This window comes from Misgurnus anguillicaudatus, chromosome 10, assembly GCF_027580225.2.
Source record: "Misgurnus anguillicaudatus chromosome 10, ASM2758022v2, whole genome shotgun sequence".
In the NCBI taxonomy this organism is placed as follows: domain Eukaryota; kingdom Metazoa; phylum Chordata; class Actinopteri; order Cypriniformes; family Cobitidae; genus Misgurnus; species Misgurnus anguillicaudatus.
The window spans coordinates 16855048-16879489 of record NC_073346.2 but is presented as its reverse complement, the minus strand read 5'-3'; the positions used below and the strand labels follow the sequence as shown (position 1 = coordinate 16879489).

Here is a 24442-nt window from a genome sequence, read left to right as displayed (position 1 = left end):
TGGTGTTTCCTAAGCAAATGGATGTCATTCGGTTCAGGCCCCGGCCACAACTGTCCAAAAACCACAGTTAGGGGGTGTGCACACCAAATCTTTTAAACGCTGCTGAAAATGGGACGTCGACTGCCAGCTTTTTTCAGACGACTGCCAGCTTTCTCACCTGAGGGCATTAGTTGGTGATACTTTTTCTTTGTTTATCAGTCATTGAACTATACGGCGGTTGGTTGTTGTGCTATTTATCCCGCCCCACCTCCACTGTGATTGGACGGCCATGTGAGAAGTGACATTGACGAACTGAGATTTTCATATTTTTCAACTCTCTTGGCTTTCAGAGTGGAAAAGAAACACCAGTTGCTGGCTTTTTTGAAAAACGTTGCACTTTCATTGGAAACAATTGAAAACACTTTGGTGTGCATGCCCCCTTAGATCACAATTTAGGAGCTCAGATTCAAAAGCTGCTAAACACCACCTCCGTCAAAAATGAGTTGATGAGCATGTATTATATGTCCATCAAGTATTTTCACTTCAAATCTGCTTAATCCCAACCTCAGGGCATTTAGAAATGCCAGTTTGTTGGCACAGCCCATTAAGACTCTGAAATAAATTGCTAATTTACAAGACGTACTTAGAGGGTTTTGTTTAAATTTCTATCTTAAATCTTCTTTACATAACTCTTTACCACACAGTCATTATGAACAATGAAGTAAGGTGATTGTCGTATTATAACAGTGTATTTTTTCAGTATTTATAATAACTGTAAATTTGGAGGGAAGCAGCAGCTCATTTGCATTTATACACAAACAGCAGTTTTTCATGCACACCCAAAAATGGGCCTTTTCAAGGTGGTTTAATGAATGATCTAGGGTATTTGGACCGGAAACTTCACAGATACATTCTGCAAACACCTGAAACTAATATTACATCTTGAAAAAAATGACATATTAGGTGACCTTTAAGTTTAAGCAAATTGTCTGTGCAAGTTATTTTTTTAAACTTACTATTTTATGAGTTGCTTTAACTTATAAAAACAAGTTGAAAATTCTAAACCTAATTTGAAGTTAAAGTGTAGGGGAAATTAAGCATAGTAAGTTGAATTGGCTTGAGCAATTTAATTAAACTTTAAAAATGAAGCGAGACAAAATGTAAAAAAACTGATGAAAATCAATACATTTCCAAATCTAACTATTGAGATTCAAAATTAAAACATTTATAGATTCATGTTTTTGTACTCTTTGTACTATTGTGCTTATCCAGAAAATAGCAGCTCTCCCATGCATGCATGTGTTGTTTATGGAGTTATTGTGTTTATAGAGGAGTTTTGCCCAATCTAATATGGCAGATTTCTTAATACATAGCAGCAGTGGGTCAAAGGGGCAATTCGATTTGGTTGACGGCGCTAGTTGTGCAGAAATGCCATACTTTAGTTTTCAAAGGATAAAGTCTAGGCTGTAAATCATACAGCAGCAGTAATTTGTGCAGAGTGAATAACTCTAGAATGAGCCGGAGATGAGATTGGCATCTCTACTATGCGCTCTGCCCCACCAACAAAACACAAGAAGATCCAAAGCTGCCAGAACAAAAAACCCTCCACAAACCAAAGGAATTTCCTTTTACCTCCATTTGCCCCCAGTCTGCCTACTGCCCCAAATATCTCCCATTAAGAAAACACACATTAAGAAGTCAGCTACATTCATGCATTCATCAGTCCATCTCTCTCAGTCTATCCATTCATCCACACATCCATAAGTCTGTCTCTCCCTCTCTATCCGTCACAGTCTCTCTTCTAGTTTCAGACACTCTCTTTAACATGCATTCATAAGTTTCTAGCTGTGTCCCATCTAGCCTCCTCTAGAAACCACAACTTCTGTCTATTCACGTTCCTGTTGCCATTTATTTTCTCCAGCCTGCCAGCACTGTTTCTGTTTGGGACCAGTTCTCTCTGAGGGTTGGCTTGTGGTTATGTTACACACATTCGCTCATACAAGCTCAATGCATCACAACTGCCACTGTGTTCAAGCTCAATGAGTATTTAAGGTCAAAAGGCTTTTTACATATCAGTTATTATATAATCCAGCGGGTGTCTGCTACCTATACAATGGCACACAGTTTGAAAAGTAAAGATTTCCTCTCTTGGATGACCTGTAAGAAAGTCAGTTTGAATCATGAATGATATTTGTGCATTTCATTAAATCTGCTTTTATGCTTTTATCTAAAGTGACCTACAGTGAATTACAAGATAAACATTTTATTAGTATGTGTGTTGTCTAGCAATCTAACCCATAAACGTTTCAGCTGCTAATGCAATGGTCCACCAATTAAGCTATATTAAAATATACTATATACTTTTACACACTACATTTATTGAAACATACAAATTAAAATAGACTGTGATGGCTAAATATGCCAAGATGTAATTAAAAAGGGAACATATTATGCAAAATTCACTTTTACAATGTGTAAAATTTGTGTTGGCAGTGTGTGAACACAACAACTGCACAATGACAAAATCCACACTCACCTTTTATAATCCATATTAAACCAAAACAGTCTTATTAGACATGCTGTTTTGATTCACTTGTTAATGTGACATCACACTGATAAAGCTCCACCCACAGTCACTGACTGACTGGTTATTTTTACCCAAAAGCTTTCTTAATGTGTATGTTAGCACGTTGTAGTGCTAATGTGACAAAATATACTATTGTCTCAGACCGTATTCACAGGAATCTGATCTTTTTTTAACCGAAAGCGTTCAATGTCTGTTGGTAAGGAAGTGAGGGCAGTAGTGGCCCTCCAGGACAGGTTTGAAAACCCCTGTACTAATACACACTTACACACCAAAGGAAATGTAAAATCGTGAATCGGACAATAGGTGCTCTTTAAATCTTGTAAAACTATGTCCCCTTTAAAATCATTTCCTCCAAACTGACATTAACACACAAAAGCAGTCTGTCAAAGGCTAAAATGAACAAAGAATTCAAAAAAGATGCCAAAACATTTGCAAGCACAAAAACACATTTGTTTATAGTTTATGTGAAAAGATGGTGTTAGTTAAAAAATTCCCCAAAATACACATGTTAAAATTATGGTTAATAAAAAAGAAGCTGCTTCAGCTGCAAGCAGGAAAAGTATGTTTGTTTATAGTTAACATGGAAAGAGAATATGTAAGTCTAAAAATCCCCCAAAAGCCACATGCTAAAATTAGAATAGATAAATACAGTAAGAGACTGCATAATCGCAAGAACATACCTGCATCTGTTCAGGACTTATGTGAAACTTGCTGAGGATGTTACTAAGGAAGTTCTGCACCTCATACCAGGGATAAATACTGTTAGACCCATCTAAAACAATCACTATATCCATATATGTGGTGCACCCTGTGGAACACAGACACAAAAGAAAGTTCAATGAAAAGTTTGTGTACAGAACATACAGTACATTCACATTAACAGCAGAAGAACCATTCATGTTTCCTGTCAAAATTATGTTTCTTGTCCTTTTATTGTCTGTACATATTTGTGACAGAAAGTTTCTGCAGATGTTTAAGGTTCTTCATGTAACCTGACAAAAAACCTTTTTGTAAACCCAATTTTTATTGGGAACTTTTACACTTTGCAGAGAAGTCAGCATCTGAATAACTGACTCTGGATTCGATTAGGAGAAAGTATTTTAACATTAATGAAAATACACATTGGCTTTAATTTTTATAGTGTGGTCAAAACAACTCTAGCTTTGGACCTGATTAAAGATCACAATTATTTTTCACGACAGCTCTTATGTCTAGGCGCTGCTGTTGTCTCATTGTTATCTTACTCTGAGCAGTGGGTGCAATGATGTCCTTGGGCTCCATGTCATTGGTGACGGATGCACAGATTCCAGTGCTGAACGCAGATGTACCACATTCCTGCGACCACAGTGGAGCACATGCCTGTGGATGACACAGAGACAAGATGTGCACAAGATGTTTTTATGACAATTGATTCTTAACATAGTAAAGGAGTAAATGTTGTGCTTAAAACTACAGGTGATATGCACCAGTCATGAAATGTAGTTTTTGTATCTGTACAAAGAAGAAATTTTGTTTTAGAGTTTTTTAACACCATATTTCTTCTGTTTATTAGAGTAGAGTGTTGATAAGGCTTTTGGTCAGACCAATAAAATCTGATGAAATTAAGTGAACCAGGGAAAATACCGTATTTTCCGGACTCAAAACATTTAAGGAAACCGATACCATTTAAGTTTTAAAACACACTTAAGTACATTTAAGTACTATGAACTTGAGTCATGTGCAATTATGAACTTATATTTAGGTAGTGTGAACTTAAATATAAGTGCATAACTGCAGATGACTCAATTTGTTTAAATTCACAGTACTCAAATGTATGTGTAAAACTTAAATGGTTTAATGCAACCGATTTCCTTAAATGGTTTGAGTTGAGTTAACTTTAAGGTTTTACAGTGTATAATTCGCTCTGGAGTATAAGTCGCATCAGTTTTGAAGACGAAAAAACATATACAAGTCGCACTAACTATATGTCGCGTTATTTAGAAAATTATTTCACAAAATCCAAGCCAAAGAACAAATATTTAATCTGCACTGTAAAACCCGACAAGTTCAGAGTACTCAAAAATTTTTGTTGAAACTGATTACCTAATTTTTAAATAAACCAACATCAAAAATTTTAAGTAAAGATAACTTAAAAAAATCCAGTTAACCCAAATTTAAAAGTTTACACTTAATTTATTAAATCTTAAAGTACAATATACACAAAATTACGGTTTATTATAAGGACTGTTTACCATATATAATTTTTGTATACCGTACTTAAAACCTCATTTTACCATTTTGTTCACAAGTCACAGAAACAGATCATGTGACTCATGAAAATGTAAGACCAGTGAAAGTGTGTTGAGACTGAACTCAGTGCAGACTTTCACACAGTCATAATTTATATGATAAAGCAACTTACATCCGACCTACAGCCTAAGCACAGGCACTACACTTCTGAATGGTGGTAACCACAAAACTAAAAAATAGCAAACTCTTCTAAATCTCCAACATAAAAAAATGTTTAACACTATTGAGTCTTTCTCTTTACTGAAAACCACATAAAATAGCCCTTAATTTCAAAAAATGCTCTCGTATTGCAGGCTCATGCAAAGCATGCTGGGAACTTGAACCTCCTCTACCATTCGTGTTGATTTAACTTTAAACTGAAGTAAATTTGCAGTGCCAGACACTTTCTTAGCTTACCTGGCAAATTGAACTCATCACAACCACCAAAAGTTTGTAATTATTTGCAGTGTTTGTTAAAATGAGGCTGTGGTATTGAAATGACTCCATTTGGTTTAGTTATTCAACTAAACAATAGCACAGAATAGCAGGCTGAATAGGTGTCCGTACATGTTAAAGTAACATAAACAGTTATGTACACGATACATAATAGCACAGAACATACTTGGGAGGCTGAATAGGCTAAATTAACACGATAAGCCAAATCAAGTTCAAAAAGGTCCTGAAGTCATTCTGCATCACTGAATCCATTAAATTACATAAATACAGGAGCAGCATAGAGCGGACTCTCGCGGCTGTAGACAGTAATGATTTCTCTTGGTTCATATGAAATAATTTTGACGTATAAGTCGCACGTGACTATAAGTTACAGGACCCGCAAACTATGACAGAGAGCAAAACAGCAATAAAAGAGGAGGGATATTAAAGGAAAATCCCAAAGAATATGTTGCTCAGTGTTTCCTCTTTTTATAGCTCATGATATTTAAAGTGTTCAGTTCTACAACGTTTAAAGATCATGATTATGAGATTATGAGTCAGTACTGAAATCACAACACTTTACAATAAGGTTGTATTCATGCTCTTGAATAATAGAATAACATAAATTAATGTGCAATATAGATTATCAGCATTTATTAATATTTATTAATGTTAGTTAATGCCAAAAGTTACTCATATTAGTTTATTATTGTGTATTAACCAACTAATTAATTAATGTAAACAGATACGATTTTAAAAATGTATGAGTAAGTGCTGCAACTAACATGAACTAAGATGAATAAATGATGAAAGATGAAACAATTGCTCATTAATGTTAGCTAATGCATACAACCTTGTTGAAAGTTTGAGACATTTTAAGACTACTTCTCTCCTCACTATGAGAAAACACATTGACAAAATTTCATTAGTGGTTTTTCTTTCTATTAGCGGGAAAGTAATATGCACAAAAAATGACAGAGAAAAAATAAGAGAATTGTTGATAAATGTTGGTAAGTGTAGTAAATGTCTTAACAGAGTTGGATGGTGCCATGCAATAAAACAATTCAAAATTACTTGGTGGCAATAGGGTTATGAGAAAAAAACACATAAAAACATTTACGTCTTTAAACTGTACCACTTATTTGCCAGCAAAACCATGAGGATTACAGATCACAAAGAAAAAGGAGGGAACCGATGGAGAGCGAAAACACATACTGAAAAAGATAAAAGAGGACGAAAAGCCCTTCTATTTGAAACAAAAGAAAAAAGGAATAGTTGGGGGTAGATGATGATAGAAATGTACTGTGACTCTACACCCTGTTATTAAGAAAGCCTGTAACAGAGCGATGAAGAGATGGAGAAAAATAAAGTAAAAAGGCCAGAATGAGTACGAGAGACAGATTTGAAGTGGTGTTGTGGTGATGAGGGTGAGAGGTGCTATGGCTTTTCCATGGCCTCTCATTACAAAGGGATTGAGTCACATTCCGATCCTGTTATAGAGTTGACCAAATAAACAGTCAATCCAACACACACACAGAAAAATACTCATAAATCCTTAAACAGGTATTTGGTGAAATGTGTAGTGATAATTGAATGAAAGTGAAGTGCAAGCGCTAGTTTATATTGGCATACACCACGGTGACCTATGTATGACTGTATCCCAGAGGATGTACATGTTTGCTCTCTCAGTTTAAGCCTCTGTCACATTCACACGCTTTTGTTTGTACATATACACTCTGGCTGTTGCTTACAGTATTGTGCAAAAGTCTTAGGCCACCACCATCAGACTTGTTGTTTTAGAAGTTTTAATGTCCATTCATATTTAACCAGGAAATATTTAAATTTAATTTTAAGGACTAATTTCTTCTTTAGGCATCATCAGTGTTTAGTGTGACCTCTCTTGGCACTAAACACATCCTGCGAATTTTTGAGCAGAATGAAGTAAAAATATTAATTTCTTTAAAATGAGAAATTAGGATTTAATTTTATTTAGGTTTAAGAGATCCTGCAGTTTCCTGCTTTTGCTCAAGTGGAAGGGGAGTTTACCATAAAAACTTCACATGTCAGTTTACATTTTTATACAGTTTTTAATACTACATCGACACATTTCCGGTATTTTCTGGATGGATTCTATTAAAGAGACTGAGAAACAATTATATATGATCACTATAACATTGCAAAAACAACAAATATAATTCTGACATGGTGGCCTAAGACTTTTGCACAGTACTGTTTATAAAGTCTGACTATTGGCGATAGCCACCCAGCAATTCCAGCAAACCCACAGTAGCGCAGCTCCAGAACTGGACTGATCTGGTTCACAGTGTTCAACCTTATACAAAAAACCTTTGTGTATGTGAGAATATGTGTGGCTAAAAGAATTTCAGAGACTAAAACCATTTAAAAGTTAGAAAAAGGCTTGGCTGCTCTGATCATGTCTGGGTCAGGTGAAATTTTAGTTTGTCTTGTGCAATGTTTATGTCTGTTGTGTCTCTCACTGCATTTATTCGTCTCCAAAACAACTTGTAGTGCACCAAACGCATAATTTGTGTTTCCTGGTCAAACCAATAACCTTGTTAGTAATTGCACAACCCAATATCACAACATTACGTACCTATTAACATAATTTTGTGAGTGTTTTCCGTGACACATATTTTTTGCATATCACGTATTTCTGTTTACGTGTCACTGTCACGTACTTGTCACTCAACTGTTTTGTCCCACCTTCTTACCGCAGGGTTAGAGTTACATAAAATGCGCTTTATTTAACAGTACGCGCACCTACCTTGCACATATATGGCAAACAAGTTGCACTTACCGTGTGGTACTTACTTTTGGGTATCTACATGGTAATAAACTGGTATCATTTCTGTACTTACCAGTGGTACATACTTGGTAGTTATTTTGTGACTCTAGATAAGTACTGGGTAATAACAAATACTTATAGTGTAGGTATACTGTAACTTATGAGAAACATTACTGTACTTACAAATAAATGTACAATTTAAGTATTTAGTATTTACAGTCAAGTTAGGGTTGATCACAGGTATTTATAGTGTACATATATAATAACTAATATCAATCACTTCTGTACTTACAAATTGTATATACACAATAAGTGTGTCCTAGTGAATGTACCCAGTACTTAATGTATGATAGTCCATGGTTCCAGTCAATGGTTGGGTTTGCCTCACAGTAACATAAATATGATGCTATAACTTAGGTGTTAGGTCCTATGTAATAACTGTGTAAAAAGCATCACTTTATTTTACAGTCCTGTTTCCATGCAGTTACCATAGACGTACTAGTAAATGTACCCAGTAGTTAATGCATACGGTTATTTAATGCTTGGTTTAAAGTACCAAAATGTCACATCAGTAATGTTTGTTCTTAGTTATCATATACGTATAGTATAAGTATAACTTACACTTGCCTGCAGGTATCACACACTTATCGTGTATAATTTGTAAGTACACTAGTGTTTCTCGTTAGTTACAGTATACATACACCATATGTGCCGGTCATTAACTTACAGCGGCCTACAGGTACCATACACTTATTGTGTATATACAATTTGTAAGTACAGTAGTGTTTCTTGTTAGTTACAGTATAACTTACACTGGCCTACAGGTACCACACACTTATCATGTATACAGTTTGTAAGTACAGTAGTGTTTGATATTAGTTATCATATATACACTATAAATACCTGTAATTTACCCTAACTTGCCTGTAAATACTAAAAACTTATATTGTACATTTATTTGTAAGTACAGTAGCGTTTCTCGTTAGTTGCAGTATACCTACACTGTGGGTATGTATATGTTGTTGCCCAGTGCTTGCCTATAGTTGCATAGTAGCTACCAAGTATGTACTACTGGTAAGTACAGTAATGATACCAATTAATTACCACGTAGATACCTAAAAGTAAGTACCACACATTTGTCGGTAATTACAACTTATTTACCATATATGTACAAGGTAAGTACACGTACTGTAAAATAAAGTGCAACCATGACATCCTTACCCAAACCCAACTCTAACCCTAATGTAAGGCGACAATGGTTTAAAAATCATAAAATATAAAAAATAAATCATGAAAAAAAGGTTGAAACCAATACTTAAAGTGACATCCTAACGCAAACACCAAATCTGACCCTAAACCAAAGCATCAATGGTTTGAAAATAGGACAAAACAGTTGAGTAAAAAATACATGAGAGTGACACGTAAACAGAAATACATGACATGTTCACGCAAAAGGCGGAAAAATGTGTCAGTGTCACGGAAAACACTCACGAAACCACGCGACTATAGGTACACAATTTCGTGATACAGGGTTGAATTGCGACCATAAAAGATTTGCATCTAAACAAAATCTATCCATTCATTTATCTATCCATCCAAAACATTCATCTTTTCTTGAGTCTCACAAACAATGTCCAAAAAAGCACACATATAGACAAACGCACACAAACAAACTCTTTAACATGTGTCATTCCAAATGTGGTCACTGTATTGCAGGTGGTTGTATTCATGTGATGATGATGATGATCATAATAGATGGTAGTGGTAGGGTGATACGTGCAAAGGGAATTTCTTAACTGCCCATTCCACACTCATGCTTACTCATTCATTCATACACCCCCATACAAACACACACATATTGGCATATGTGGTTTACGGGAAATTACATAGGCATAGTTTTTATACTAAACGAATCAAGTGTTCTCACCCCACCCCTAATCCTAACCCTCACAGGAAACCTTTGGCATTTTTTAAATAAAAAACACCTTCAGTTTTTGAAGTCTTTCGGTTCATGTGGACAGAGGAATCATGTCTATGTTTTATTACACATGTACAACCCATGTTGTTGTGCAAATGTCTGTCCTCATAAACCACATTTTAAACAAACTCATGCTTACTCATGCATACTAAGACATGAGAAGAATTGAGAAAATATAAACAATAATTTGAGCATTACTTAAACCTCAGCGTTAAAACAAGTGGTTTGCACTTTAAAACTAATCTCTGTTTAACACTGATGCAAATAAAATCTCACCAGGAAGCCATCTGAAGCAGTGGGAGTCAGTGTCATCCCCAGATGAGAATTTTTTAAATTTCGAGACACGTTCTGAAATGCATTTTCACCTGTACAAAGAAAAACACAGACGTATACTGTGAAGTAATATTACTAAAACAGGTGTAATAACAGAACAATAAACGAGTTCATACAAAAGAAAAAAACAACACAGTCATTGCATGTGTACTTTTATAAAAACAGCAGTGAGTTAAGTCAATACCTAGGTTAACTTTTGAACAATTAGAATTGATCTCATCTTCCACAATGCACTTGTAAATATCTCCCTTCCTGTTATTCTGAGGCCCATCCCATGGAGCACCAACCAAAATTCTGTTCACAAAAACAAAGAGTCAGAAAGGCAATCAAAATACAAAGAGTATCGAAATAACTTTTGCTGTTGAGTAACTCTAAGATATTGAAAGCCAAAAGGTTATCAAATAAAGCACAAAGTAATTTTACTGTTTTCTACATAAAATCATCCTGGATAAAGTAAAGAACATTCTGTGATAATATAACCTTAATATTAACTGATAAAGGCCATGTCAAAGATTAATATCAACATTTAGGTTTAGCAAAGCCAACTTCTAATATTTTTCTGCATAATAATAAAATGTAGTGTCAATAAAATAATTTCAGTATTTGAAATCATTAAAGGGCACCTATTACTGTATGCCCGTTTTTACTTATATATAACATAAGTCTCAGGTGTGCCCAAAATGTGTCTGTGAAGTTCCAGCTCAAAATACCCCACAGATCATTTAAGGGGGAGCAAAAATCCACTGTTTTAAGGTCTGTGCCTTTAAATGCAAATGAGCTCCTGTTCCCCACTCCCTTACCAAAAGAGACAGTAAGCACATTCAGTTAAAATAGATCTGATTCCTATAAATACAGACTGAGACAATAATATCTCACTATTGAGATATGGTGGACAACGTACAACTCGCTAAGGGCAAAAAAATATGGTAATGCAAGACTGTCAGTCATTGGCCGTGGGTAGAGCTTTATCAGTGTGATGTCACATTTACAAGAGAATCTAAACAGCAAGTCAAATGAGACTTCATTGGTTTAATGGGGATTAAAAAAGGAATGGATGGATTGCAATGGCGGCCGGTGACTTCTTTTTTCGAGGGCGCTCAATGCGAAATTCGTCACGTCATGTATGTAGCCCTTTATGTGTGTGGTTTCTTTTTTCAAAATATGTGTTCTGCCCGTCGAGTGATCCTATGTGCATCACGTGTCTTGTCAAAATAAGTGCCTGCTGCAGACACATCTAAAGGGTTTATGATAAAAGAGATGCTCGCGTTAGTCAAATACTCGCAGAATCTCATGCGTAATCAGAGTTTACTGTTAAGGGAGTGTCTTGCGTAGGGATGCTCCGATCGATCGGCCGCCGATCGGTATCGGCCGATAACGTCATTAAATGACTCGATCGGTCCTCGCTAAATTTGCCGATCTCCTAAACCGATCTTTCTGTTTACCTTTGTCAACATAGGGCTCCTGAATGCGGCTGCAGTTAGAGACCATTTTTACGCAATGCGAGCATTTTTATAACCCATCGCTCGTGTGTGACATGCAGATTTGCATTTCTCTCTTGGCGTTTGCAGAGATAAGCGTATTTTTTATGAGAACGCGATCTGATCAACAGCGCGACGCGTCTTCACATCCCCATCAAACAGCGTATACAACACACATCTATCGCGGATAATTGCATCCTCATGCCAAAAGTTTATTATTTGCATGCGTTTTAAAGTTTGAGCGTTTAAACTTTCATTTTCCTCACAGCTGCTCTCGTCCGCGTACATCCGGCGCATGCACACACAGAAGCCGGTCATCAGTGCACGTGAACAGAGTGATCTCTCTCACGTCTTAAAGCTACAGTATCCTAATTCATCTCTCAATAAAATCACTTTCTGCTCTTCACTAAAGAACTGTTATACTTCATACGAATGCATGTATGTTTAATTCATAGTTTAGACTGTGAAGTGTTTTATTTTTATCACTTTTAACAGACATAAGACTTTTTAAAGGCATATTAAATTTCTCTTTGCAGAAGAAATATTTGTTGTGCTAATTTTTCGATTCTCTATTAAAACAATAATATACCTAATTACTGCAAGTAATATAACAAAGGCAACATCTGTGTTATTACTTTATCTAGAAAAAATGTTAACAGTAACAGTCATCAAAAAGCTTGCATATCAGCTTGAAAAATCGGTATCGGCATTGGTATCGGCCGATCACGAAGACAACAAATCGGTGATCGGTATCGGCCTGCAAAAACCCTGATCGGAGCATCCCTAGTCTTGCGTGTATTTTGTGAACGTGAGCGTCTCTTTCATCATAAACGGTTTTGACGCGTGTGCAACAGGCACTTATTTTGACAAAACACGTGATGCAAATGGTTCACATGATGCAACAAACACATATTTTGAAAACGCAAGCAACACACATGACACACTTATTTTGAATCTGCGCCCCTCAGATGAGCAGTCACGAGCCGCCACTGATGGATTGATTTAATTGTAGGGTGGTTGCTTTCACACACTACCAACACACATGTATATCCAAACACCTTGTAAAAGTGAATTTTGCATAATATGTGCCCTTTAATTTCATATACATCATATACAGCACGTTTATTTCATAATTTTATGGCTGACTACTTTGATGGTCCTAATATCATAATTAGATGGTAAGACTCTAGCCTGGATTTTACTGACAGGGTCACATGTCATTGTTTGGGATCACCTGTTGACACCTCAATGTACAGAATAATGTACAGTAAAATTATACAGCAAGATAATGAGAAACCTGTAAATGTAATGTGCTGAACAGCTTGTACTCACGATTTCTCTCCTTTGTCGTCATGCTGTAGCACGGAGAAGCCGAACAAAGCATCTTCAGGTCCACTAAAGATCCGTGGCCTCTTTACATCAATGTTAAAACAGTCACACAGCCCTAAGAGAGAGAAATGAGTATCACTTTTTCGTAAACTGTGTTTGATACAGCATCTGATCATCTACTGTCAGAAAATGTTTTCAAAAAATTATCCCTAGTAGTCACTGGGGCGGCACCCTTTCAAAAAATACCCCTTGGTACCAAAACCGTTCATATAAGTATGTATACATACGAATGTATACATATCTGATCCTAAATGGTATATTAGGACCTTTTGAAAGGGTTCTGGCCCAGTGACAGCTTTGGACCATTTTTTTTCTGACAGTGTAGACATCTATGAATATGTAAAAGAAATATGAGCTGCAAGATTTATATTGCAATATTAAGTGTCAAAAACCATTGAGAATATGAACAGTTAAGAATCTGTGTAGGTTTTACCTTTATGAATACAACCAGGGATGGAATAGAGGGAAAGGATAGAGAGCGAAGGGAAGGGAGGGAAAAAAGAGGGAAGGGTGTAGGTTGTAATAACTACCGAACATAGAGGTTGCCTGTTATGACACACAGACCTGCCTTTTATGTAAGCGAATGAAAGCGAGAGTGACTGAATTTAAAAATATTTGTAACTCATGGATAATGTAAATCAAAACAAGTCCAAAACAGTGCTGTGCAACACAGATGACGGTCGGGTCAATCATCCAGCTAAGAACAAAATATAAAACACTGAAACCTATCTGAGGGGATTTCTGCATTTGGTGAACTCAACAGTGAGTGATACGAGTTTAAAGCCACACGTACACTGAGGTCTTATTCGCTGCGGGTGAAGTGGATTTCATAGGATTGTTTACCCAGAGAGAAGACCGACATAAGGGGGGGCTTTCAGAAAAGGAGCAGGCAGAAAATCAAATCCCACAGACCTCAAACAGGGTCCCTAAATTTCTCCCGTTCATTCTCTCTTTCCAAAGGAATGAGAACATGGGGGGATCCAGACGGATCAAAGCAGAAATGGGATACGCTCTGTAATTCGTCATTTTTTTTCCTGACTGTTCACAAAGCTAAATTTGCCGTCCCACAATTATCTCTCTCGTGTTCTTTATTTTGCCTTTTCCCTCTGTCATTATCAAATTAAGCAATTTTCATTGCATATATTTACCTTCGTAGGTCACTTTGGATAAAAGTGTCTGCTACATGAAAACGTAAATATATTTCTTTGTGCATCTGCTAGGTTTCAAACCCTTGACCTTGACAGTGCCATGAGCAATTCAAACTATCATCGTCATCCATATGAAATATTCTTCTCATTGTCTTTTGCCTTCATTTCTAAGTTTTTGTTTCTGTGTGTAAAAAATGAAGATTTGGTCCTCTGTTTCAGCCCTGTGGTTTTTCTTGGTCCTTGCTTCCAGGGCCTTTGTCATGACAACTGTAAACATTTATGTAGCTTGGTTGTGGATGGTCGAGAAAAGCAGGCCAGATTTTCTCACTTCAAACACAAAACATATATATAATCTGCCACACATTAGACCTATACAAACGCATATATATATATAGCCACACCACACTGACACACAGACATTTTTATTCACCACTGGAGGGACGCCACATTGAGTGAGTTTTACCATGCAAATGTACATTTCAGTCATGCCAGCATGACTACATGAACTGAACACATATGGGAAACATTACTGAGTAAGAACATATTACTCTGAGACCCGTTGAAATGGGAAAACAGTTTATTAATGTTTAAAATATTAAATTGACTTTTCTTTTGTCACATTCTCTACACGGTAATGCATACAGACGTTTATTTCTGCTTTATCTTAATCAAATTTCAATGCTTTCCACTTTGTTATGGTTTCTCACATCAGCTTTCCCGTACCGTAATTGGTAGAGCATGATTCAATCACTGCCAAGATCATGGGTTTGATTCCCACATAATGGGAATATATAGCATAAATTCACTCTAAGACATAAAGGTTTCGGCCAAATGCATGAATGTAAATTAGACTTATAATTTCTTTGACTCTTTTACCAGGCTCTTATGTTCAGTAAATGAAAGTCATTTCAATAGTGTTTTAACAAATTTGTCTTTCGGTGCAAAACCCTCTTAGTACATCCAAAAATCTCCACTGACTTTTAAACAGTCTGCAATCTTCACAGTCCTTTCTGAATAAAGGCAAAATGCTAATAAATTAATGTCTCAATCAACTCTCCCTAAGAAGTCGGGGACGAAAAGCCTGAGAAAAATACAGAGAGAAAGCGAGATGAAGGGAGCACGGGGGTGGAATTCCCAAAGTCCACACCTGTGTTCTCCATCTAAAGCATAGCAGAACATAGCTAAATACAAGACAGCTTGCTCATCATATGCAATCTGCAGAAACCATTAGCAGTAGCATGTATGCTCAAAAACAGACACCAATATCGTGAGTGTATAGTACACAACAGCAAGGGCCACATGTTGCTGGTTCAATCGCACAGATTAGACTGTAATGTATCTGTAATACATAGTAAGCAACTAAAGTCTGGTATTCATTTAGATGTGAAAATGTTGTGGCCCATTAAAGCAGTATTTGAAGTGTTAACAGTAATTTGCCTACATGCGTGTCATTTTATACATAATGAACAGGCTGCTTTATCTAAAATCTTACAGTGTTGAATTGGAACAAAAGTCTCCCTTATTATGTCTTGTTCATATCAGTTATTAGATGCTGTAGCAGTCGCTGACCAAACCACACTGACGTTCACGCTTGTGATAGCCAAAGTAATTTAAGTGAAAAACCGCTTTGATGAAAGTGATGAAGTTTGGATTAGATTAAAAGCTTTTCATGCCTTACACTTTCATTGAATCTAATCAGGTAGCTTGTTAAACTCAACTGAACCACATGAGTAATTTAAAACTAAATGCTCTACAGACCCAATGGAAGGAACTGTTTTAGCTGTTTAGATGTTTTAGCTAAACAAATTTAAAAGTTGCAAGTGATAAAATCAAGTTGTGGATCATGTTGGCTATGCAAACACTGAAAGGTGGCTTGGATTAAAAAGTACTTAATGCCTTTTACTTGGAGGGTTTTTTCAGAGCAGTTAAAGATACCTTAAAGTATTTTAAAGATGCCTATTTACCACACTGGTACTATAAAAACCTTAAGAAGATTTTACCAATCTTGGTCCTGGGGAATGTCTACTTCCCTACTCTATAGTATGTATCACACTACCCAAAGTAGTATGCAGGGGCATAGTGTTTGGGGGGGACAGACACTTTTAAATCCCATGATGATGACTCCTAAATTTAAAAACGTTAAAAAATAAAATACAGGAGGTTGAAGTCTAAGTGACATAAATACTAAGAATTGTATTGCTCGCAGTGTATTTATCCAATACATACTTTTAGTGGTTGATATAGACCGTTTCAGCAGTAACAACATAAACAAGCGTCTGTCGCAATCCGCATGTAACTTCCGGTAGACTACGCTAAGAATAAATAACAACAAAGTTCTTTAAACGTAGTTTATTTATATAACAAGCAAAAAACAACAACACATAGATTACATAGGAAACCAAAACATTTGTTATTTTCGATGAGGCATTTGTTCAAGAGATCAGTTTAGCAATTAGTCAGACCATTAAAAAAACGAAACCGGAAGTAAGGTTCGGATCCAGACGTGTATCACGTGCGTCCGATGAAACCGTCTATATGTGAGGTCACATAATAATGCAAACATGACTGACGTAGTATATCCGGCAATTTTTTCAAACTAAACACATGCTAATGGTACATATTGTACTAGTACTTGATTTATTTGAAATTTCATAAAATGTATGCTTCCTACTGCCACAATATGAGATTTTACATGCAGCTAAGCCCTGCTACCAAAATCGTGTACTGTGACAGGGCATACTGAATTAGATGCGCTTCTTGAGCACTAAAGCAGTAGGTTTTATATATAGTATGTGTCGGTGCACTATGCATACATTCGGGACATAGCCTACTACATTTGCCATGTTTTCTAGTCTAGTTTGTTGGCTTATGACATTATATGAACATACTAACAACAATCATGAGAGTAACTTCTTGTTGTTATTAAGCATGTTCACGGTTTTCAATACATTTAATTTATTCCGTTATTTAATTTGGTGGCTCCTTAGCTACATGGGATAGAAAGGTGTCCTCTCCTTCAAATATTTCTACCATAGTGTTTTTTATACATACTATAATTTCAGATATTCTACTCATTTAATACTAAAAACATAGTATGGAAGTAGTAGTATGGAAGTAGGTGATCCAGATCATATGATAGAGTCCAAAGCTGGTGAATTAAATAGGTGTGTTTCATTTGGGAGACACGTAAAATGTGCATTGTTAGGATTGGGTAGGTAATTAGGTTGATTATGACGATTACGGTGATTCAAGAAGTGTCTCCATTCAAATGTACCAAGTCTCCCAATCTATCTTTATCTTCACCCTAACACTAACCTTAAGCATCATTTGTACATTTTAATGCATTGCTAACATCAAGCCCTACTAAAAATACAGCAAAGACCAGCATAAGCTATTAGCTGATTTTAGCTGGTTTAAGGTGGCAGTAGCTGGTCCTCCCAGCCTGGCAAAGGTCAAGCTGGTAGGTCAGCTGGTCTTCCAGCATGACCAGCTAAGTCCAGCTAGACCAGTTTAAAAAGTGACCAAAATACAGCTAGACCAGCTTGCTACACCAGCAATACCAGCGAAAACCAAGCTGGCAGACCAGCTAAACCCAGCTCACGCTGGATTTTTCAGTAGGGAGGTTAGAGACAAAAGACCCAAAATTAGGTTAACTCACCTTTGAGAAGAACGGTGATCTTCAAAAATAGCAGGTACTTATGAATCTCCATCTGTCAGTTATGTGATTATCTTGTTTTATTCCTTTAATTTTGTATTTCCAGCAGAAAGTTTAACCGTAGCGCGTGCACTTGAGCAGGCGCGCACATGCGCGCGCTTGTTTCTTCAGGTAACGTTAAAGATGAGTTTCCGATCCTCCTGTGGCATCACTCAAACATAGTGCTGCAAGACACGAGCTGCTTTCACAGCTTTACACAAGGGCAACATGTTAATGTAAGCCTACTTTTAATAATCAACAGTAATACGTTTCGGACATGTTTTAGACTAAAAACTAGACTAAATTTGATTAAGCAATATTTGACAAACTAAGGTTACCTTACCGCCTCGTCCATGCACTGAGTTACTGAGAATCCAACACCTGTTGTAGTTGTAGTAGGAACTACAAATTTCCCGCCCTTGAAAATGTAAAAAATAAATACGTCCTAATAATACATCCAGAAAAAAACGCGAAATGATATTTCCAGAGGATTTTCTGTTAAAAATCTGTCAAAAAGATGCCGTTACATGCTGTATCCGTTACACATGAAAATGTGAAACATTTCGACTGCTCTGTGGTGAGGGGTCCTTTATGTCATTTTTTTCGTTTGCAACAGCAACTGCTTACTTTCCGAAATATAAATATGAAGGGGAAAATAAAAGAGAGTCTTTATTCTGCAGCCTTCTGATACCTCCAAGTCTCCCTCAGCCAAATGAACTGGACCTATTTTTTCTCTTTTTGAGGCTGGCCCACAACTCTCTCTCTCTCTCTCTCTCTCTCTCTCTCTCTCTCTCTCTCTCTCTCTCTCTCTCTCTCTCTCTCTCTATATATATATGAAGAGTTTGGTTCCAAAACGCAATAAATCCATTTTGACAAATTTTGGTAAAAACGTGTTTTCTATACCAAGAAAGTGACAAGATGAAAACAACTATTTTCTGTTACAAACTTTCACACAGCATCTTTAGGTTATAAAAACATAAAAAATTCAAATCCATAAGTTGATTTTCAAAGATTTATTATAAAAACGGATTATTTTTTCCACAAAATGCAATAAATCCATGACAAGTTTTTATTCAAAATGCTATAAATCTATTGAATCAATAGCCTATATAAATGTGCATTCATCTTTGCCATGTTATATTCATTTAGTTGACTAGTTGTACACACTAATTAAAAATATAAACATTAATGTTATTAATCAAAACACTTACTTTGTCATATTAAGATCACTGTCATTGCGGTTACTTGACGTCTTCGCTTAACGTCTTTCACAGCGCTCGACTGTAAAATGTTTTTGGTCCTGCTCGATTTTCGTTGACTTTGAGTAAAATTATGTAAAGTTTTTCATAAGATCCTCTGGGGTCAATGTGTTAGCATGAGAAGCTTGATGCTGTCGTGAGAACAAGCACCCGTCTCCCGAGTGCCTCTCAGGGAAAATGTTAGATGCTGATGGCTTACGTTTCTTTCCCATCACAGAAAACCATCACAGGTTTAGCGATGCAATTAAAGTATTATTTTGTTTTGTTTGTTGATCACGTAGTGCAAAGTAGATGAGGAAAACCAGGACTCCGTGTACTACGCGCGTCCGCCATTGTTTGTTTACATTGCGTGAATGGTCCGCTGTAATATCAGAAATGGAGTTATTGCGTTCTGTAAAATAGTGGGAGTGGCGTTTGTCGCATTTTGGGAAAAAAGGGAGAAAAGATGACAGAATAACACGGCGGATATTGGATTTTGCGTAAAATTAAGAATTTACTTTTAACTACTGACCTGATATAATACTGATTTTGGCAGTAACTCATTTTTTTCAAAAATGGCGTTTATTGCGTTTTGGAACCAAACTCTTCATATATATAACGTTGTTTGACAACAGACAAGGTTTTATTGGAAAGATTTTTGGAGAGAGGAAAATTAAATTTCCAACCTAACATATTAGGTCCAACTGACTTGCATGACCAAAGTGTTACATATGCTCAAGCTTTTTTTAAATCCTGTCATATTCCAACATATCAAAATAACAATGTTACGTTTCATAATTCGTTCATCGTTAATCATTCATCCTTATTTTTCATGAGTTTATGATTTTTAGTTGTACAGGTAATATTTGTCATCAGAGGGCGACAGAGTAACATTTTTGGCGTTTCATTAAATTGCAGTGTTTCAGTAAGATTCCTCAAGATGGCGCAATTGCACTTTTTGTTTCCATGTAAGTCACTCTCACTCAATTTTTATTCATATAAAATGTAAAGCTATAAAGATGGCATGTAATTCAACATTATATACGCTTTTATAATTTTAATGGATGTCCGCCTACAATTATCTCCTACATATTTGAAATGGAGGAAAATAGCAGGCAGAGAAAGCATTCCTTGATACTGGATATTTACCTTTGGTTAAAAACATAATTTCGACAGCCTTAAAAACAACACGTGGAAACATCGACCTTACTGTGTAATAAATGACAGGATGAATGAAATAATGTTGATGAAGTGAAGAGTGTATTCTTTCTCTCCAGTACAGTAGGGGGCGCTCTGCAGCTCTTCAGTCCGCAGATAAACCCACTCAAGAAAGAACTCACGTGTGATAGTACATTAGTTTTAATGAAAAAACATGATAATGGGAGGTGTAGTGTATGTAACACACAGGATACCATAGAACATGCTATTGAGGTATGTACTAAATATAGTAATGAGAGGCAGCATTTAATCCATCAGCTAGAAGATGAAGAGATACCGTTGAAAATAAATGAAATATTGCAAAGGAAATCTAGTGATTTATGTTTTAAGTTTTTATTTTTATTTTTTAGGAAAACTGGTTTAATAAGGATAATTTAAGTGTAGGAACAATAGTATTCAGACCCACACTCCATTTCAGAAGGTGGCAGTAATGCAACCAGACGTTGTTTGCCAACTGCCATAAAATAAGAAGAAGAAGAAGAAGAAGAAGAACTCACGTGTGATGTGTTTGTGTATCATCGGTGTTTTTATCTCTTAAGCTTTTTATTTAGTGTAATGAGATTTTTGTCTCTGCAAATTTCAGTTTTAACGACGATAGATGAGATGGATGTGATGTGTTGTAAATCAGTAGGAACTGATCTGTCCATGATGGATATTGATGATTTCATCACAGAAACCTCTCAGCTGAAGAAAGAGGTGGCGTTACTTGAGACAAAGCTGCGGTCAAGAGGAGATGAAGGACTTAAGAGAAATGTTTGTACAGCTTAAATATCATTTACCTAAATCATTCTGTCTGTTTGACAACATTAAATCATCTTACTGCGTTAAGTGTGAGGATGTGGGTGTGGTTTGTTGTGCAACATCCACAGAATGTCTGGATTCAGTGTAGATCAGCATCAGAGATCAGATCACACCACAGCCACTGCTGGACTCGAAACTTTCTGAAGAGAAATCCAGACTCACACAGGACTCAGATCTCAGTCTCACTTTACTCTGTTATACTGAGTCAAATCCCACAGATGCTCAGGAAACTGTGTGTGACAGTAATCAGGACTTACAGGATGAGGAATCTACTGATCAAACCTCCACAGAGTCTCTGGATTCTGTCTGTAATGCTGGAGAACAGCAGCAGATCCTGCAGACCACACTGAAGATGTGTTCAGTCAAACTGATCAACTGCAGGAACCTGATGGAGGAGATGAGAAGAGAAACCACAGAAGAGGAAGATCACACTGAGGATGATGGTGATGCTGATTTTATTCCTTCAGGTATGTTCCCATCTTTGTTTTCTATTAGACGGCATGGGTTAAAATACTTAATGTTTCATCTTAATTGGATTTTCATGTCCATCATAACTGTAGTTTTTGTCAATACAGATACATGAGAATTTATGTTTATCTTAAAATTCAAAAGAAAAAAATTGTATCATGTTTCTTTCAGAGGAGACGAGTGATTCATGTTCTGTCAGAGAAACGTCCTCAACAGTAAAAAAGCGACGGCGAACACATTCCTGCATCACCTGTGGAAAGACACTCGCCTCAAAGCAAAGTTTAAAGTGTCACGAGAGAAAACACACAGAACAGAAACTCTTTACCTGCGCGACATGTGAGATCAGCTTTACTACCTTACACGAGAAGGAACTTCATTTAAAGCTGCACATGGTGAATAATAAGTTTCCCTGTCAGCAGTGTAGGATGGTTTGTGCCTCTTTTTATAGTCTGAACATTCACATGAGGACACACAGTGGCGAAAAGCCTTTCTGCTGCACTGAATGTGACACATATTTCAGCACCAAAGGAAGTCTTGTAATTCATCAGAAAATTTATACAGGAGAAAAACCGTACGCATGCTCTCGCTGTGAGAGCATTTAACCACAAATCCATTCTGAAGAGACATGAACGTTCACACACCAATGAGAGACCGTATCTGTGCATTGAATGTGGAAAAACATTTAAGCAGTCATATAGTCTTAATATTCATCAGAAAGCACACTCTGGAGAGAAACTTTACCAGTGTTCACACTGCAATAAACAGTTAGTTCAGAAAAGTAATCTTATAGTCCATAAGAGAATTCACACTGGAGAGAAACCTTACCTTTGCTCTCACTGTGGTTGGAGCTTTTCTGATCCAAATGCGTTCAAATCTCATCAGAGGTCCTCTCTCTCTGCCTCAGCCATCTTGATTGTTGTTGTAATGCCCTCAGAAGTAATTGAAACTTCACAACTTTATTGTCCACTCGAGGCCAGAAAATAAACAGTGACATAATCGATTATGGCACTTTGCTGAATCGTGCATGCGCACATTGCGATGCATTGCCGAATCGATTACTGTTGACACCCCTAACAGCTAACAAGCCAAAAAACCCAGAAATACATTTTTATAAGCTGTCGACCCCCCCAAAAAAGGAGCGTTTAAAGACAAGAAAGGGGATACAGGCAACTTTTCATAGTAGGGGAGAACTGGGGCAAAAGTAACGTGGGACGAAAGTACCAAAGCGATTTTCTCCGAGCCCTGATAACATTTGCATCCCAAACTACGACAGCATCTTAGGCACACAACCCCTGACCTGCAGATTGGGTCAAAAGTAACAATTCACTTATGTTTAAAGTGAAATTATACTGAAGTCGTTTTACATTTTTACAAAATTTAACCTTGTATTGATAGAACACACTTGTGAGTTATTGACCACAGCAAAAATATCTCTGTCTAAATTAAAACATTATCTTTTAAAATGAAGTTTTTCGGAAAAATGGTACTTTCGCCCCCGCTCTCCCCTACTACTATTATTAGAACTACGCCCACTGGAGGGAAACGTAATCGGCGATCCACTTTTGTGTCTTTAAATGCTATTTTTTGGGGGTTGCTATGCTGTTTTTTGTTATAAGCAATGACAAGCAATACAAAGTCAATGGTTACGATTGGATTGTTTTCCCCCGGTGGGCGTGGTTTTCAAATTAGCATAACTGCACTCTGTCTCTATAGCCAATTAATATATGAGGGGATGATCAGTATGCCAATAGGCAAGTTTGGCTAGGATGCTGGGGAACCCTACTCTCTTCCCCACACAGACCACAGGGTGAGCACCCCCTGCTGGTCTCACTGAAACCTCTACCAGCAGCAACCTTCTATTCCCAGGAGGTCTCCCATCCAAGTACTGACCAGTCTCAGCCCTACTTGGCTTCAGTCTTGGGGAACAGGGTGATATAGCTAATATGATGTTAGCTAACATGAAGTAGCAAAATAGCATTTTTCTGCATTTATTATTCTTTGTAAATTTATGTTAGTTAACTAATGTCACCAGTTACAATTTTTGATTTTAAAAATGTATTAGGAAATGCTAAAATTAACATGAACTAAGATTTAAAAATGCTGTAGAAGTAATGCATTCATTGTTAGGTCATGTTAGATAATAGATTGACTAATATTAACAAATGTAAAACTGTAAAGTGTTACCATTATCAGTTTAAATCAATCAAAGATTCTTTAATTGTCATATAATTGTTATTGTCATGTGCACACGCACACTCACGATTAAATAATATACAGCTTCCAGTGAAATATTATTCTCTCTTATTTTAGATTATAAAGCAACCAGATTTGCAAATAACAACATATAAACTAAATTTAAAAAATGTGTATTTGCAAAAAAGATTAAAATGGTGTGCAAGGTTGTGAGTCCAGCTAATTGTAAATGTCTATGAATAATAAAATTATAATATATGCATATAACTAGTAATGTATATGTAATGTACAGAAATATCAGGAGGCATAAATAAGAAACAGTATGAACATGTATAAGTTTATCTCTCCTGTGCTTTTGCAGTTCATAGGATCCTGTTGCATTTGTTGTAAGAAGATCTGTGTCCCGTTACAGGAAACCTCTTAGATTAG

The 24442-nt window shown here is 36.4% G+C and overlaps 2 protein-coding genes across 2 annotated transcripts in view; one reads left to right on the top strand and one right to left on the bottom strand.

The window, feature by feature from the left end:
* itga10 (integrin, alpha 10) overlaps window positions 1-18200 on the bottom strand; it is a 43673-nt gene extending 25473 nt beyond the window's left edge. The window contains exons 1-6 of the mRNA XM_073871979.1: window positions 18060-18200; window positions 13197-13308; window positions 10571-10680; window positions 10330-10418; window positions 3811-3925; window positions 3247-3374 (exon numbers count right to left, since the gene is read on the bottom strand). Of these exons, the coding sequence (XP_073728080.1) occupies window positions 3247-3374; window positions 3811-3925; window positions 10330-10418; window positions 10571-10680; window positions 13197-13308; window positions 18060-18111 (606 nt within the window). The 5' untranslated portion in view covers window positions 18112-18200. The remainder of the gene's footprint in view (window positions 1-3246; window positions 3375-3810; window positions 3926-10329; window positions 10419-10570; window positions 10681-13196; window positions 13309-18059) is intronic.
* A 3187-nt stretch (window positions 18201-21387) lies between these two features.
* On the top strand, window positions 21388-24099 carry LOC129447832 (uncharacterized). Its single transcript, XM_073872667.1, has 3 exons — window positions 21388-21393; window positions 21441-21819; window positions 21992-24099. Exons 1-3 carry the CDS (start codon window positions 21388-21390, stop codon window positions 22420-22422), a joined length of 816 nt encoding a protein of 271 aa, XP_073728768.1. The 3' UTR covers window positions 22423-24099.
* Window positions 24100-24442: the final 343 nt, after the last annotated feature.

Excerpts from the sequence above, each read along its gene's own strand:
- LOC129447832 (XM_073872667.1), top strand. Across the intron at positions 21,820-21,991 it reads TGCTGATTTTATTCCTTCAG|AGGAGACGAGTGATTCATGT; the intron begins GTATGTTCCCAT and ends TGTTTCTTTCAG.